General features: G+C 44.8%; 1 protein-coding gene across 6 annotated transcripts in view; it reads right to left on the bottom strand.

Moving 5' to 3' along the window:
• KLHL3 (kelch like family member 3) overlaps nt 1–17,831 on the bottom strand; it is a 51,292-nt gene extending 33,461 nt beyond the window's left edge. The window contains exons 1-3 of one of the 6 annotated variants that reach the window (XM_033006111.2): nt 17,771–17,831; nt 4,446–4,562; nt 1,438–1,544 (exon numbers count right to left, since the gene is read on the bottom strand). In XM_033006111.2, coding sequence (XP_032862002.2) covers nt 1,438–1,544; nt 4,446–4,562; nt 17,771–17,811 — 265 coding nt within the window. In that variant the 5' untranslated portion in view covers nt 17,812–17,831. The other 5 variants (XM_042790183.1, XM_033006112.2, XM_042790184.1 and 2 more) reach the window with 5 other exon arrangements.
• Between the last annotated feature and the right edge of the window lie 861 nt (nt 17,832–18,692).

Here is an 18,692-nt window from a genome sequence, read left to right on the forward strand (position 1 = left end):
TGCATGGAAACATAAGCAGCCCCACACCACCACCTTCCCGCTCAGATGACCTCTAAGGATCAGGGGGTTTTTCCAACAATTTTTCTTTCTTAAACTTCTCGTCAGAAACGAGCATCACAAGAACTCACAAGTCCTCCTCGGGGTGCCCTGTGCAAACAGTTGCCTCTGAGCAGTGTTTGCTCCTCTGCCTCGCCACCACGGCCAACACCCACTTCCACGGTGCAGCATCAGCGCCCTAGAAAACACAAATGCTCTCCACCTTAGCTCACCACACTGATAAAGCCACTATGGCAAAACCTACATCTCATCTCACATCCAGACAACTGTTTACACCTGAGGTTTTTCCCCCCCCCCTCCATTACAGAAGGGAAAAAAGCTTCCCAAATGACAAGCTTTGCCTCAGAAATGCTGTGTTCTGCTTCCAGTAAAGCAAATAAAACAAGGTCTAATCTCAAGGCTTTTAAAAGGAAAAAGCAAGCCTTAGACCACAAGCAGAGGAACATGAAACAGGAACAAAACCCCCAAACCTCATTTATGCTGAAGCCAAGGGACAGTAATAACCGTTCCCTGGAGTGTCCAATCATTGTCTTTGCATTTAGTTAAGTCAGTTCCTATCCTGGAAAGGAGGGCAAGGAAAAGGAGGGAAACTAAGAAGCTCCTGACCAGACTAATTTTACTAAAACAACTTGAATAAGACGGTCACTCCCCCACCCTGGGATTGGCAGGGCTTTTTTTGCTGCCCCACCTGGGCACAGCCTCCAAAGTGTACCTACTATAAAGATCAGGCGATCAGAGCAAGAATTGAGTTTCATCCTCTTCTTCCCTTCACACTGAGGTTGCATCTGCCTTTACCAAAATATACCAACTGCAACACACCCTGCAAACAGGCAGGGCTGCTAAAGCACATTGGGATTGAGAGAACAACGGTGTTATTTTGGGCAGCAGCAAGAAGTGCCATGGGAGATTAAACATCCGCGACTACAAATCAGCATAAGCAGGGCTGAGCCTTGAAACTACAACTCCTGTGCCAGCAACTTCTTTGATGTGCACCATGAACATTTAGGGCATGGCACACGTGCTTGATGTTAATGATGTGTTTTCATGACCCAAGGTCTTGTAAAGGGAGAAAAAAACAACGCAAAGAGCAGTGAGCCAAACCTCACAGTAACCTTCCTGTGACTCATGCTACCCACTCACCCCGCACCCATACAACCACCCCATACCCATACACCATGCCTCAAGGAATTAGTCAAGGATGGCCAGCAACATCCATCAAGTATAACAAAATGCAGACTACCTCTCTCTCAAGGAAACCCTTTCCTCGCAGGCCATGCCTACTGCCTGTGCTTCAGCTCCCGATGGAGACACAGCCAGAAGCTTCTGGGTTTGCAATGGCCCATTCAACCCAAGTACAGTGACTGGTGTCAAGAAGAGTACCTGTAAACATCGCACAAAAATAAGGGCTGCAGGCCGCAAGGACCACGCGGTGGGCTTCCATCTCCACAGTTTCGGCCACAATCACCACATCACAGAGGAGGCGCTTGCTGTAAAAACACCAGAAAAGACAAAGATCATTTCAGAACTACTGGTCAGGCAGAAAGCTATATCAGTATAGCCTGGAGAAGCAGGCAGAAGACAAGGCACCTGAGCTTCCCACTGGAGGGTCCTCTAATCCTTCAGCTACCAGCTCCTGTCAGTGTTCGCCTACAAGTCAAAGCCTGAGTCCTCCCAATGTTGTAGCCCTGCCTGTGGTCCCACTTTCCCCAGAAAAAAAAATTCTAGAAGCCAAACTAGGCATACATGCTTCCCAAAGAACAGATGGGTAAGGGGCTCTTTCCACCTCTCAAATAACTAGGGCTTGGAGAAGGCACAGAAGAGCTTAAGAGTTTCGGCACTACCTGGAGCCAAGCTGTAGTAGAGCTGTAAGACAAGAAATAACTGTGCAAGGGAGCACCAGCAGCACTTTCATGTTTTCACAGGGAAAAGGTAGAGTGGAAAAATTAAGATATTTTTGTACTTTCTTCCATGTTTGGCCCTAAAGAATGCAACCACCAAAACATCTCCTAACACTGACCAGTGCAGAGGCTGCCTCAGCCATCTCCCAGTGAGGAGATGTCAATCACTGGAGTTTATCCATGGGCCTGAGGACTTTTCATTACATGAATTAATCTGGGATTAGGAGTCACTGGGATAAAGCACAGGGGTCCAAACAGAAACCAAAAAACTTCTGAGCTCCCCCACTGACTCATTGTACAGCTTTGGAAAAGTCACTTCATTAACTACTGACCTTTTCTACTAGCCCCACGTATGTCCTTTGAGGATTCATTAGTTAATGTTTGCACAGAGCTTCGGAGATGCGGACAGCTAGAAGTGCTCAGCCTCCCAATAAGTTGGTTTAAGATGTTTGAGCATACAAATGCAAAATAAGGGTGTTCTTTTCAAATGTCAAGCCTGAAAAAGGATCAGGTCTGTAAATCTAGATGTCGCCTTCTCTTCAGAAATGCTTATCGCCATGCTGAACTTTGTCTTTAGGAAACTGCATATCAAATAAACACACACAGAGTTTCTAACAGACTAGGTATGTCTCCTCTCCTCCATATATTGGAATACCTGAACAAAACATCTGTGAAATGGAGGGTTATAGCTGGAAAACAGGAAAAAAGTAGGAACTGGTAGTCTGTGCTCTACATTCCCACTAGTTTGAAAGGGGTGATGGTAATGAGGGGAGCTCTTTGACAGCCTTTTAATGGAGGCTTTGTCATTTCCTTCAGCTTATGTAAAAGGTGCCCTGTTCAATTCCTCTTTGGACTATAGTTATCTAAAGTACTACTCATTACATTAATTTCATCTACATTTGAAAGCTAAAAATTTCAAGTGAGCAACATAAAGCAAATGGGCTAAAGGCTTTGCAAAATTTTTCTGGACCCTCTGTATGAGATTTCTGGATGCATTTGAATGGAGGCGCTATTATGCAAGGTAGCTATTAACACCGATTGTTGACAGCTTAACGGATCGCAAGCTCAAGGCACACACAATAGACATGAGAACTGTATATTCCAGAGCAGCAGCAGGAACTGACAAAAAGGAATACCCAGAAGAAGAAAATATCAAACAGATGCTTAAGGGCAGCTTTCAGTCTTCTATGTTTTATCACTTTGGTATTGCACAAGATCTAGCTAACCACAGGCACTAAGAAACATTGTCCATTGCCAGCTATTCCCACTACGCTTCAATTAACAAAGGAATAATAGTAGCACAATAGATTTCTGAATATAGCTGCACAAACCTCTATTTTCAGATCCTTTGCTTTTAGTACAATGAAAGGACTAGAGGGATGACGATTTAAAAAAAAAAAAAAAAAAACAACCCACACCAAAACATACTCCACTTTACGTAATTGTTACAAGGGAAGAATATTTCCATTTTCTGTTCCTGTGCAAATGAGAATCCTTGTCAGACATCTGTGGAAGGAGACATTTCTAATTCTTCTCCGCACTGGAGAACGTGTATATTGGGAAACTACTTAACCCCCTGAAGAGAGATGGCTATTACAGAATCTTTTGAGTACTCTGAGTGTGCAAGAAGAGTAAAGGGTGTTACCTGCTTTCATCATACCATCTGGATTTCGAGGGAGTGAACCCATTCATGTGTATGACATGCTTTCCACAGGAACTCTCTTAAAAACTGGGTTTCTAATTCTCTATTTGAATGGTAAAGGGCTCAAACTAGTCAGAGAAATGCTCGCTGAACTTCTGTCTGGTTTAACCACTGCCACCACATTGCTGATGCAATGACAGCGGTTCTTGAAGAACGTGTTCACTGATACTTTTTCAGCCTCCATTCTCTTTGTAACCACACAGCTGTGTAGAGACCAAGGTGTTCCCTTTCAACCAATATCAGGATTTTTAAATTTGCAAGCAGCCAACATGCTTCCAGAGTTGTTGCTTTTTTTTTTTTCACCCCCTACTTTGGAGAGCTAAGCCCAGACTGAGTAACACTGCTAGTCAAAGAAAATAAGAACAGTTCATTAATAATCTTTGGTCTGTAATTATCCGTAGGTGTCTTAATGTCTGTAATGTTCTATTATTGGTTTTCAGACCATTAGCTCAGTTAAGAACATAGTTTACAGCTGAATTTGTTGTAAGTAATGGAAAAGACTAAGTGAATTATCATCTATAAATGAAGGCTATTGCACAGATAATGTTCTTGAGCCATAGCTGGCTTCCTTCTGCTGAGAAAATAGAGTGGTTTTGGAAAGAACAAGCCACCACAAAAGGGCTATATTTTAGCAGTCTCTTCCTACATGTTGATTAATTCCCTACATGCAACTCTTAGCTGTGACAAAGACGACGCAGATTTTTTCCTAAGTCTCCCAAGAGCCTTTCTGTTCCAATCAGTGCATTTCTAATAAACCAGAGTGGGTGCCCATTAAGTCAAAAGTGTACCTCCGTAATTCATTCATGACCTTGAATGCCTTTCTCATGTGAGAGGGGTTGACTGTCACTGTGCGTTGGTCCTTTTCATCTTCAGCGGCCTCAGAGGATCGGGAACTCTGCTTAATGCTAAAAACAGGGACAGAAAAAGGAGTAGAAAGTTTGATTCAATGACACTTCTAAAAAAAAGTATCATAAAACTGTAGCACAGGGTATGATGCGTGGAGTTACTTGCATGTTTGTTAGTCAGCTCAGGTTCACTGTATGAAGAGCATCACCCAATGCAACTACTTCTGCATGGATGTTGAAAGCCAACTCAGCCCACATTTCAGTCAGCAGGGAAGGAAAGGAAAAACTGCCAAACACTTGAGGACAAAGCCCAGCCTTACAGGCTTCAGGCCAGGAAAGCAGTATAAGTTGAAATTCAAGCCAGAACATAATTGCCTCACTGAATAGAAATAGACTTCAGCACTAGGAACTAAAGGAGTACCATGGATACTCTAACATCCATACACAGAAAGAGACATTTAGTCTTCAATGTCTCAGCTGAAAAATGCAAGCATACAATACATGACTTGTATGTTCTTCTATAGAGGAAAATAGAAAAGGACTATTAAAACATTAAACCCCCCTGCACAGCTTCCAAAGCACTAGCTTTGCAGAGGCCACAGCCACTTCCATTTCAGAAATAGGTCTATTTAGTGCCACTGAAATGTATAGAAAGAATTATTAAACCAGATCTTCCTACCAGAATGACCAGCTATATAGGTAATGTCAAACCAGATGCACCCAGTTACATGCTGTGTTTAACCAGGCCAACAGGTGCCTCAGGCACATACGCGTCCCCATTACTTCGTTGGGAGCACTGGCTCTGTATACAGAATTGACATGAGGTCAATATCTCTACCTCCCTAATCTGAAAGCGTGTGAAATCAGAGCTAAAGACTTCCACCTATGAAAAAAGCAGCATTTAGAGCCAGATCCCTGTTCTGCTTGCACCCACAGCTCACCCCTCAAACTTGCCAGCAGGCAAAGGCAAACAAGACAAGTCAAGCAAGGTCGTCCATGCCGAAAGCCAACCCCAAGCAAACAGCAGACCTCAAGATGTAACCCCATGGCCACCACATACCAGGTTGGAGACCTTCTCAAAGTCTTCCTACCCAAGGATAGTCTCTCTCAGCTAAATGTTTGTCCCCTCCTCCATGACACCTTTCTTAGTTGGGCTTGTATCACAAACAAAAAGGCATAATCAGGTTAAATCAACAGTCTGAGCAGCTCAGCATCCTGACTCTACCCATGACCAGAAGATGACATCTGAAGAAGGGTACAAAGCCAGGGCAGAGTGGGGGGATCCTTCTCCAGAACAAGCTGCCACCCTCTGCCAAGGTGTGTATGCATTTACATAGATATCTATACACATGTATACTCACACAGTGTGACTATTCCTTTGAAAAAACACTATTATTCACAATTTACAGCTCCTTGACAGTACGAAGCCCTTGCTGAACATTACACCCTCCCTGTTGCTTGCTCCTGACTGGTGGCTGTTACCAGCACCGTGTCCTTTGAGACCACATGAAGCTCTGTGCCCCCCCAGCTGTCCTCAGTGGGTTGCAATGTCCTTCTTCTAGAAACAAGACGCTGAATAGCAGCCAAGCTGCACACAGCTCAGATACATGCCTGCATTCTGAGCGGCCTCCAGCTTTGTGCCCAAGACAAAGGTTAATGCCAAAAAACAGCCAAGTCCGATTCTTTCACTTTGCTGAACAAGTGAAATATTTTCAGTCATAAGTGAAGCCACAAGGCTGAGCACAACATCACTCAGCACATGTCCCAGTGAGGGAGACAACTTCCCAGACTATGTTACAGTCGTCATCCAATTAGCTTAGTATGGCTGGATTAAAAGAAAAAAAAAAAAAAAAAAAAAAATCAGAAAGAAGAGTACCTCTTGTTAAATGGTCAGTATTCAAGGGACTGGTACCAGGCAACGACACAACCAGCTTTTTTGTTCCCAAAGAAAGCTGGACTCATTCTGTGTCCCACGTACCGCCAGCGGCGTTCACAGGCACAGAGCAGCGGCAGCACTTGGCTCTTCCCCGAGCCTGCACACCTCAGCAAGGGAATCTCCTTGCTCCAGGGGCACGGCCAAATTCAGCTAAACTTCAGTGTCATATCTATGAAAAGCCCTGGTTGAAATCTTAGGCCAACTGAAGTTTGAACACAGCTTTAAACACCCCAGCATAAACCCTTGCTTTTTAAACAGCTCAACCTGCCCTTGTGGCACACCAGGGCCAAGGAGTGAAAAATGAGGCTGTGAAAGTGCAAGGGACTTCACTGAGATTTCAGTCTCCAAAGCTGAAATGAGTACAGGAAGCAAACAAAATGAACAAAAGAGAAAGAAAAAGAAAAAAACAGAAAGTGAAACCGAAAGGTGTCAGCAGGGACAGCGGTACCCATCGCTCCCGGGGCAGGACAGCTGGACTGCCACGGGACACTGCTGCAGTCATCCTCAAAGACAGACCTCGTGGGATACAAAATAAAGTGATGCACACAAAAATCATGGAGCTTCTTTAATAAGAAAAAACACACCGATGAGATTTATTTATTAGCACTCCAGTGCCAGGGACCAAAGGTTCGCTATGTTCAAACTTTTTTGCTGGCAAAAGACACAGTTCAAAGGTCACGGCAAGTTCCACTGAACACCAAAGCAGATGTCGGATCAACAAGCCTTCATAAAGCCTCAACTCCACCAACATTTGTCTGTGCATTTTAAAAGCAAAAACCTTGCTTCAGAATTTCTGATAAAGATCAATCAGTTCTTCCTAAAAAAAATGAAAAATAACCTTTTAAAAAGCATCCTAAAAGGCATCCTCAGCTTTATTAGCAGGGGTGGATTTCGCATTTTGCCAAAGGCTCACCATAAGAAAATACTGCAGATCATCTGGTTAAAAACTTGTTTCAAAAAAATCAAGATATGCTATTTAAAGTTTTTCCAAATGACTCATATAAAAAACACATTTGAGAAATTAATGGCCAAGAGCCTTTAATTCATCTTTGAGACTGACTCAGCTTCTACAGAACTGTATTCCAGTAATGGATGGAGGATGATTTTATCTGCGAGAAAGATTTCACACCCCCATGCACGCACTCTCAGAGATCACCAGCACATTTCCAACACAAAAATGCAAGAACTTAAATGCTCCAAGCAAATGCAATCTGCCACAAAGAAAAAGCTATCCCAGAGAAGACCAAAACAGTGCATTGCACAGCTCTTTTCCGAGTCCTTTTTTCCCCCACAACACTAAGATTTATTACACTTATTACACTGTTGCTACATTAATGGAGCAAAGCAAAGGAGGACCAGGGTCCTCTGATCAAAGCTACTGGCCGAGACCACCCAGACGCATTGGAGCCCCCACACCCTGTGACCACAGAGACTTTCCCCCCAGCACCTTCACGTTTGCCTAGCTGATGTCCCACCACACCAGCCCCACTCACAAGCTGGCTGCCAGGAGCAATTTGTTCTATTCCTGGGCTATCCGAGGCCGTGCACAGAGTGAATGGACAAATGGTTTAATTTCCCTGGGCCAGATGAACATCCTCGTTAGGGACGCAGCAGGAGTCTCCTAAAATAAGCAAAGTGGCTCTTACTTTCAGAGAGCGCCAACCCTACCACCACCTCAAATGGCCTTTCAACACTGTCTCCAAGTAGAACAAACCAACCCTGATTCCAGAGTTCCCAATAAAGCCAGCGAAGCTAGTCACAACCCTGTTTACACTGCGTTCCTCCTCGCTAAGACCCACTAGCAGGGCTTGGCTCAAGCTACCCGCGGGCTCACAGCACAGCTCCTGCCTCAGCGCGGCCACATACCAACCAACAGAAAGGTATTTTAAAAACCCATAACCCGTAGCTCTGCTGCATGCATGTATCAACTATAAAGTTGGGTTGCCTTAGTTACCAGCAGTAATTACAGATGTCTTTGTAGATTACATGGAAGAATAAAAGCCTTCCTTAAAGCTAAACTGTCCCCTGGCAAGATTATTGCTGTGCAGAGAGCTGGTAAACCCCAGGAACAAAAATCCCAGCTCTGCCAAAACCAATTCTACCACTGGCTTTACCGGAGCCAGTTCACCCTAAAGGAGGGGCAGATCTCAAATGCACTCTCCTCCGGAGCAGAGAAGGATGAGCTTCTGCTCATGTTTCTGGGAGAACAGCCACCGGGCTCAGCTCCTAGCCCACCTGTGGACACCATAAAGGTCCCTCTTCCCCAGTCTCTCACGTTGGAGAGATGATGGGACTCCAGACATGTCCAGTCCAGCCCAGCTACATCCCCGTATGCAAGGCTGGGGGGGTCACTGGGAGCTGCTCTCACCTCCTGCCTGCACGCCACAGGCTGAGGTCTGGTCTGCTCTCCTGGGTTGTCCCATAACACCACGGAGCCTCGGCCCCCCAAGGTTGGCCAAAGAGTTGACTCAGCAACCTGCTCTCCCGCAGCACAGGCAATCCAGCACCTCCACGGGCACTTCACATCCTTATATTAACTTAAAAGTGATGTGCTAACTGTACATTTCCAAAGCCTATGGAGCTTCTTTGTGCGATATGTTACAATCATCACCGTAAAATGTTAATCTTCAGTTTCTGAGAGGTTTGATATAGCTGTGATCTAAAAATTTGATAGATACCCAATAGCAGTTACTAGTGTTCGTAACTCAAATGCCTCTACTAAGATAGAGACTAAAATACTAACTTAATCTTAGCAAAATCAAAAATCATTTTACCTTAAGTGGCACAATTCTCTGTGTAGAATCAATGGCCAAAATCATGGCACAAATACATTACGCCAAATAGTTTTATACCTCAAGTCAAGTAGACACAGTGTAATGGCATATTTATCAAAATCTCAATTTCTGAATTTGTCTTTAGGTATATATAAAGATAGTAAAAAAATGTGACTGAAGGAATCCAAATACTGACATGGATTTTGAGAGGATCTCACAGAAACATGTTATCATTAAAACATATGGAAGTTAGCATAAAGGAAAGGATTGTTACTTACTTAATACCAATATTATTTTCCTATTTTGCTGAATTTTTTCAGTGTCTACATCAAAACAGAGACATTAGCTTGGAAAAAACACACAGTTGGTATACAAGGAATCCCCAGAAGGATATTCATAACCAAGACCTCAGGGGAAAAGCAGGCTTCAGGAACTGTGGAGAAAAGTCTTTGCTGACAGTAATGGAAACAAAACAAAATAACTCAAATATGACAATAGCATTTGCTTTCAAAAGCAAATACTGTATTTATCAAATAAATATTACGAGGAGACTACCCCCACTCAAAGGTAAAGTTAAAGTTACAGGCATTTTAATTCTTTAACAAAAAAAAAAAAAAATTCCAGGGTTTTTTTTCCAGTTCAAACTCAACCACATCTTGCAAATTCAGAACCAGAGTACTGTGCCTGATCATAGTCTTATGTAATTTCTCCATTAAATGAAAGTCTCTATCAGCACAGAAAAAGAAAATCAAGATTCTGAAATAATTTATTGACAAATGTGATTGTTTCAAGTTAAATCCCCCCTGCCCCTGGCTGCTTCTGCCCATGTGCAATGACATGGGCACATGATACCACTGAACAACTCAGATGTGCAAGTTATCAGGATATTTGAGTCCAGGCAGGCTTGGGACCAGAGTCAGAGGTGATATGAGCACCAATAACGTGCTCCTCACTGACTACAAAAATGGAAAAAACAGTAACATTAAAAACCAGGGGGAATTCTGCTATCATGAAAGTCACAGAATGTAAAATTTGAAGCCTGATCTACATGACATAGATCTGAGTTGAAATGCGGGGCAAAAGTACAAAACAAGGAACAGAACCAGCCCACAGTGCTCACCCACCAAGGTCATTTTTTAACACCTCCTCCCAGGACTTGCTTAGAGCATGCAAAGCAGCCTCGGCACAGTCCCACACGACGTGCCCTTTTGAACCAGAAAGCAGGTGAATATTTCCAGCTTTCCTTGTCAAAAGTCAAAGCCCACAGTGTTACTGCCTGTGACCAATTCAGGACCACCTTCCTCTTCCCAAAAACTATAAATACAAGCAGCAATTTGGGTGTTCATTCCTCACTTCCAGAGGCAGAGAACATGTTGATGGGGACAATCCTTCATGTGCTAAAAGCAGAGAGTCTGGAAAAAAGAAAGATGAGGCAAAACAGCCCAGGTACTTTCTTGGTGACTTTTTTGCTGCTGTATCCCCAGTAAAAGGCCTCCAGTCAAAATAAGACCACTGCTGGTAACCATAAAAAAAGGTAATAATTAATAGCGCCAAGGATGACCCCAGCCTGGAGTATCAAAACAGCTCCGCTCCACTTCCTCATACATTAGACTCCTTTATATAAATATAAAGAAGAAAAAGAAAAAAAACCCATTCCATGGGCTAGCATCTAGCATGACAGGCTAAAATTTCAAGGCACCGGAAATTAATTAATATCTGGATTAATATTCAGAGGTGGCCATTCACACCCTTGCAGGAAGCAGAAGCCCTACAATATAATTTAAAGAGATGTGGCAGACAAAGTTTTGTTTTACACATGAAATACACAAATAATTGCAACCCTTGAATCACCTAAGGGTAGAAGGCTGCCCTTCGGATCTGGAAAGCAACTCAAACAAGCTGCTGTGAGTGTTTTCCCTCAACAGAGGGAAAATTTCCAGAATTTGAGGGTTGACCCCAGCTTCATTTTCCAATATAACATATTTAAACCAAAATTCTATCAAGCCCTGATGATTAATACTACCAGCAGGTCAAGCCCTCTCTCTGTTCCCCCACCCCCTGCAAGGTCACCAGCACAAAAGGAATCACTCAGCATATCCTGTTTTTTAAAAAAATATCCCTCAAAACCCACTCAAACCAACTTAATGTTTAGTTTGAAGCAGTACAAGCAAGCTTCTGGTGTGGGAGAGGCACCCTGACAGAGGGGAGGAAGAAGAAAGGCAGAGCAGAAACACCAAACATCTCTCTGGCATCTGTGAATTCCCTGCGCAGCAATAACCTCTTTTACGCGTTCAGTGGACATTTGGTCAACTCTGCAAGCACTTCTGCACAAAGGTTTTGGAGCAAAATAGCTGCCTGGCAGGAAATAAAGTATATATGGCCCAGCTACCATGCGAGGGAGACACGGGATCCCCTCCCGCCTGCCGTGACACCCGCACAGCGTACAGCTTCCACATACACGGCCAGGTAAACCGATCCCTGAAGGCTCCACGTTTTCATTCATAACTCAAAAAAGCAGCAAATATCAGTGGGTATGCCTTCAACTGAATGATGAAGCCGGCTGCTGGAGGTTCACGATACAAGCGAGGCAGGCACAAGCCCTGCGTTTTGCGAGGCAGATCTTGTGGAGGGAGCAACCTGCCTGCCCCACACCTCCCGTGCGCTCCACGAGCGGTTTTAGCAAACACCCACGGGAGCAGCCTCCTTTACCTCGTTATTCATATCTAAAATACTGGAGAAAAAAAAAAAAAAAAACACACACACAAAAAAAAAAAAAAAAAAAAACCAAAAAAAACAAAACCACCAAACAACAATATTCCTTCAGTTTGGCTATCCGGGGAGAAGCAGCCTGTCACCATGACATGGCAACATCCAGCAATAACACGGCAGGCGCTCATCGCAGAAGGGATTCCTGCAAGCGGGCTGGAATGGGGAGGAGGGAAGGGGGATCCCCGCAAGCCGCGTCCCGCATGCCTGCGCACAGCCACGGAGAGCTCCGTCCCCGGGGAACGGTACCCCCCGCTCTGCCATCTCCGGGGTACGGCACCCCCCACCCCCCCCCCACCAAGCATTGCCCCCGCCGAGCCGCGGTGCCGGGGCGGACACAAAGGCTCGGCGGCGGTACCCACCTCTCCTCCTCCATCGTGCGGCGGGGGCCGGGGCCGGGGCCGGGGCAGGCTCAGCGCCCCGGGCCCGCCATGGCTGCGAGCGGCCGCCCCCGCCCCGGGCCGCTTCCTGCGGGAGCGGAGCGCTGCGTCCCCCGGCGCGCCCCGCCGCAGCCACCGCAGCCCGCACCGCCCCCCGCCTCCTCCTCCCTCCCTCTTCCTCCGCCTCCTCGCAGCCTCCTCCTCCTCCTCCTCCTCCGGCGAGCTTGAGATCGTCTCCGGGCAACGGCAGCTGTGGAGGGCGGCCCCGCCGCGCCGCCCGGCCCCCCCGCACCCCCAGCGCCCTCCTGGGCCGGGCTCCGGTCAGCGCCGCGGGCACAACCCCGGCTGGCGGCAGCCGGCAGGAAAAAGAGGCCAGTGGTCTGCCCCGAGCCGTCCTGGCCATGGGGGTGAGCGGGAACCCACCGGGCAGCGGGACGGGAGAGAGCTGGCGGCCACGGGGAGCAGCTCTTGCCTCCCCAACATCCATCCATCCATCCATCCATCCATCCATCCATCCATCCACCCATCCACCCACCCCTCGGCTGTTGATCTTACATCAGCGCCCTTGCCTCCGCAGCTCAAGAGTTGGCCTCTGGGGAGCTGGCCGATGAGCCGAGTGGCCCATAACCACTTTAATCCTTGCAATCCATAGGCTAAAAAAGAAGTTTTATAGCGAGCTAAAAATCCCCGGTACCAACCACAAGGTCAAGCCCACGCAAAGACCAGCGGCAGGAGAGGGCTGGTGATGATCAGACCTGCTGATGAGGGAGAGGGTTCCAGCTCCCCTAGGTCTCCACACTCCCTCCACAAAAAGTAGGATCTAGCCTCCAATTCCTCAATTTATAAAAATTTTGCTGTCCTTCTACGCAATCTATCAGGCCAAACACATGCTGCATAGGCAATACAGGTCCTTCTAAGCTGCAGGTACCATTTCGCCTGAAGCACTAGGCTAAACCACATCTGCCATTTTTATTCCAATTGATAGAAACACAAGGAGTTTTACTTTTTTTTTTTTTCTAATTTTATTAAAAGATTTTCTCAATCTTATTCTGCAACAATGAGGCCCTAGAGGTTAATTTTAATAAAGACAAGAAACATTTGCTTTCTTCATTACTGTTCCATTCACAAAATGTTCTTGTGCCATAGAAAGAGATAAGTAGAGGTACCAAGAGATTTCTCTTGCAAAATGCCATTCCATCACTTTTGTAAATAAAATTACCTCACTCTTCTACATGTCATAGAATCATAGAATTGTTTAGGTTGGAAAAGACCTTTAAGATGATCGAGTCCAACTCTTAATCCTTAACTGCCAAGTTCACCACTAAACCATGTCGCTAAGCACCATGTCTGCACGTCTTCTAAATACCTCCAGGGATGGTGACTCAACCACTTCCCTGGGCAGCCTGTTCCAATGTTTAACAACCCTTTTGGTGAAGAATTTTTTCCTAATATTCAATTTAACCTCCCCTGGTGTAAGTTGAGGACATTTCCTCTTGTCCTATCGCTTGTTACTTGGGAGAAGAGATTGACCCCCACCTCACTACAATCTCCATTCAGTAGTTGTAGAGAGTGATCAGATCTCTCTCAGCCTCCTTTTCCTCAGGCTGAACACCCCCAGTTCCCTCAGCTGCTCCTCATAAGACTGGTTCTCTAGACCCTTCACCAGATTCATTGCTTTTTTTGGACACGTTCCAGCACCTCAATGTCTTTCCTACAGCAAGAGGCCCAAAACTGAACCCAGCATTCAAGGCGTGGTCTCACCAGTACAGGGGATGATCACTTCCCCAGTCCTGCTGGCCACACTATTGCTGATACAAGCCAGGATGTTGTTGGCCTTCTTGGCCACCTGGGCACACTGCTGGCTCCTATTCAGCCGGCTGTCCACCAACACCCCCAGGTCCTTTTCCACCAGGCAGCTTTCCAGCCCCTCTGCCCCAAGCCTGTAGCATTACATGGGGTGGTTGTGACCCACGTGCAGGACCTGGCACAGAGCCTTGTTGAACCTCAATACAATTGGCCTCAGCCCATCAATCCAGCCTGTCCAGATCCCTCAAGCAGATCAACACTCTTGTCCAACTTGGTGTTATCTGCAAACTTACTGTGGGTGCACATGATCCCCCTCATCCAGATCACTGATAAAGATATTAAACAGAACTGCCCCCAGTACTGAGCCCTGGGGAACACCAGTTGTGACTGGCCACCAACTGGATTGAACTCCATTCATCACCACTCTTCTCAAACCATGTCCTCAGCCTAAGTTTCATACATCTTTTAAAATGTATCAGCAAGGACAACTGAATAGATGCTATTGCACCTTCCACATGAGGACGTCAAAAGCCTGTTGAGAATCTTAACTAGTCATCACCACCATTCTTCAGATAAGAAAAATTAATACATCTGGAAGTTACTGGACTTTATCAAAGTCACATGGGGATGGAGAGTCAAGAGTCCTGATGTTTAAACACCATTTGGCAGCCTTCCCATAAACAGAATAAATACAGATAATGCCATGAAGTCAAGGCTCACTCAGGATTCAAGCAAAATTCCTGCATTTCCCCTTTGAGAATGCTGTTAAACTATCAGTTTAAAAACATCCAGATCCTCAAGTATTTCCCGAGTGTTCATTTGTTCTTACACTCTTGATGCACAACATGCAAAACTGCAAGACATGAGTTCAAACTAGAGAAAAAGTAACTATACTAAAAATAGTAGAATTTACCTAGAGTAAGTCCCATTGAGTAAGTCCCTCAGTAATCATAAAAAGTCCAGATACAAGATCAAGTCCTGAAATTGCTGCAAAGTACCAGTGTATTTTTATTAACACATAGTCTTTAAATAACAAAATATCAGGCTTTCACCATAAAAATCTACATCTCACTTCAGTGAAGCTGGGAACTAGGCACCTAAGTTGAACCACGCTAGCAATACCTTCTTACATGCTTTGCCCCACCAGCACGTGTACTGCTGAAGTCTATAAATGCCGAGAGCAACCACAGAAATGTAAATCCCAGTGAGAGACAAGAGCAAACCAGTGAATAGTCCTTGCCAGAATGAGACAAAAGCATGTTTCAGTAACCAACAATTATCTTTGTAGTAGCCTTGCAAAATAATCATGTCTGGGTAACAACCCCAATATAAAAATTTCTTGCTTGTTTTTAAGTGCAAAGATTGGTATCTTGAAAAAGCATCCAGTTAAAAGGAATCAGTAACACCTGATGGGTGGAATATTTCCAGCCTCTTTCAAAAATTTCTACTCCCAAGTAGTCCTAAATTCCTCCCACATCTAATCTACCTTCAATCACTGACAACCATATATAACCAATGCTCAGAGTAGAAAGGGCCACAGAATGCCTGTTCCAGCCAGTACCACCATCCCTTGGCCCACCAAAACCTTTCCGGATTCCTGCAACAACCTTCAATCTACAGTGGAAGACCAAACTCCCCAACTCTGACAAGCTATAGGTAGAGGAGAGATCACAGCACTGCCAGTGTCCCTACGACAGCAAGGAATTTCTTCATCAAAAATGCCAGGAAGGGAGGGAATAAAAATAATCCCTGCCAACCTGATCCAAAACTCTCTCCTAGCCCAAAGTCTGGCAGCTGGTTTAACCCTGAGGTTGTAAGTAAAGCACATTGAGTACTTCCGAGAATTCAATTCTGTGAAGAGCACCAACACACTTGGACAACACCCTGTCAACCTCCATGGCTTCAGAAGAAGCCAGAAAGAACCCTCCTCCCAAAAAAACAAAAGAAAGCAAACTGCACCAAGGTGGAAAAAAGCCCTTCCTGCCTCAGCAAGGTGAACTGTAAGAACCCCAAATCTGCTGGAATTTAGAGCATGCCACATTGCTTTCACATACAACCAAAACATCAGCTAAAGTTCAGCTACAACAGCAACTCACAGGGATCCAAGTTACCACAAGGCTCAAAAGGAAACTCCGGGAGACCTTCTAGGTAGGGACCTTTCCAGAGCTGGAATCACTGACTGATGTTTGGGCAGCTTAAGGGACTCCAACTGAAGCACTGTTTCCTGAAGGACATAATTTGTAGAGGAGAAAAGGATGGAGTATCCACCCCCCTTTTCCCCCCAGGACCCTGCTCCCCAGTCAGAGATGCTGCACGTCACCTGCCTCTGGGGCTGTTGCCCTCTGCTGGTAGATGTCCCATTTTCACACTCCTGTCTGCCACAGGCCAGCAAAACTGGGGTTTATGAAATGTGTTTTCCTTTGATTTTTAACATAAATCACATTTCTTAAAAAAAAGTAGTGCTTTTACTCCAGTAGTTTCACCATAAGGTTACCACCTTTAGAATAACAACCTCTGGCCACCTAACCCCCCAGGCTGTGATTTCTGGGATTCAGCCATTCTATTGCTCACCCTACAGAGCAGTAACAGATCAGCTGCAAATGTTCTTCCTGCTCCTCCCCTTACTCTTTCCTGTAGCACAAGCAATGGATGTCACCCGCAGTCAGCTGTGTCAGAAGCACAGACTTCCTGCCCTGTAGTCATATTACGTATTTATCAGAAACTTGCTGGAAGATTTTCAGATAGATTTTACGGTTTAGGATTGACCGCTCAGAAGGAAAAATTAACATTCAGGAAGAAAGCTGTAAAAACAACTATTGTGGGCACTGGAACAAAGGCAAAGGCCAATTTTCAGATATCCAAACACTATCAAGTGCCTCTGCCTCATGAGTCCTTAGTTTTGACTCCCATTTCCGTACTCACTGAAGTGTACAATTTTTGCTACAGGCTGAACACATGGACTTGAGAAGTTTAGGCTAAAGTCCAAAATGTGGGATTTTTTTTCCCCAAAATTTTTGCTGAAGTGTTAGCATATAATTTCAATCTGATTCTTCGTCTTTATAATATATCCCTTAATGTTTCCACTACTACCTTCTGTAATAAGGGGAAATTACTCACATGCTTCATTAATATGTTGTATGGCTTAATTAATATTTGTATACTGTAACTCTGAGAGACCAATATAAACTAAGCTACTCTCATTCAGGATCTTGCTACCCCAACCCAAGTATCTTTACTATTACTCCCTGTACACTCATAGCCTCACTCCTTGAAATTTTTTAAAACATTTTTTGTTCTTTGCAAAAGCCAAGAAACAATCCACCACCCTAGTATTGTAACACAACATGCTGCAACATTAACACGAATGAGTAAATCACACAGCTGCCACACACAAAAATTTAGGCAAGATTGTTTCTGCAGGCACATTATTTTACCTGAACAGAGAAAGCTGCCTCATGCAGCATGTCTTCCTCACAGATAATGGACTATCCTTCATTATCCTGCTTGCTATTTTCATGGCAAAAACCTTTTTCTGCTCAATCTCCATAGCATATTCAGAGTGGGAACTGTATGTCAGGGGCTCAGCTCAGGTTTCTGTTCACTTACTGGACTTTTGTGGTGTGCTTTTCAGGGCTCAGCTTTCCCATCCTCTCTCTCCACACAGAAGTGAACCCTGTGAGGGAGAAAGAAAACACGCTTTGAGAGGGCAATAGAGAGCGTGTGGCACCAGCTCATTGCAACACTTTCAGCCTAGAGCAGCACCAGCAATAAACCAAGCCCTGCTCTTCCTTCCCAGTTTCCCTTCCAAAGGCAGTTGTTTCTCAACTCCTTCTCAGCTGACTCCCCAGTACACAGAAAACAAGAGCTCCCCATTGCCACCAGCTACACATAAACTCAACATAGCATTTCCAAAACATACATAGTGCTGACTCATCACCAACTCATGCCTCAAAGAGGCTTTGAAAGTAACATTGATACCACAGAGCAGAAGCCCAGATTCTAGCTGGGACTGGATGAGGAAAAGAAAACTCCAACAACAACTTCTAAATTATATGATTACAGAAAAAATAATTTGCCTACATTTAAAATTGCAGAAAATAATGGACAAGTAGGCATAAAGGGAAAAGGACTTGTCAATTCACACCAGGTTACTTATAGCAAAGGCTTGAAACCTTCCCTTGTGTACCTGGGGATCTCTCTTTTTCAGGAGGATACATCTCTAAAAATAACAGTAGAAAGCCAACATGACTTTTCTTGCAGATGCACTTTACTAAATATCCTATGCAAGAGGCATTAGCAATTACAGCCACAACCATCCTGCAGTTCACCAGTCATCTTAGGGGGAGAAGTCCTGAGCTTTCAGTCAGACAGGACTCAAAGGAGTTCTCTCCAGTATTATTATTCCAGCAGTGGTAGAAAGAAAACAATTAAACAAGCCCAAATGAAATCACACAGTGAAGGACTTTGGACAAATCTGTTACGCAGTAAACTTAAAAGATTACTAAAACCTGAAAAGGTACTAGATAAT

Source organism: Tyto alba, unplaced genomic scaffold (assembly GCF_018691265.1).
Source record: "Tyto alba isolate M040663 unplaced genomic scaffold, T.alba_DEE_v4.0 Super-Scaffold_17, whole genome shotgun sequence".
In the NCBI taxonomy this organism is placed as follows: domain Eukaryota; kingdom Metazoa; phylum Chordata; class Aves; order Strigiformes; family Tytonidae; genus Tyto; species Tyto alba.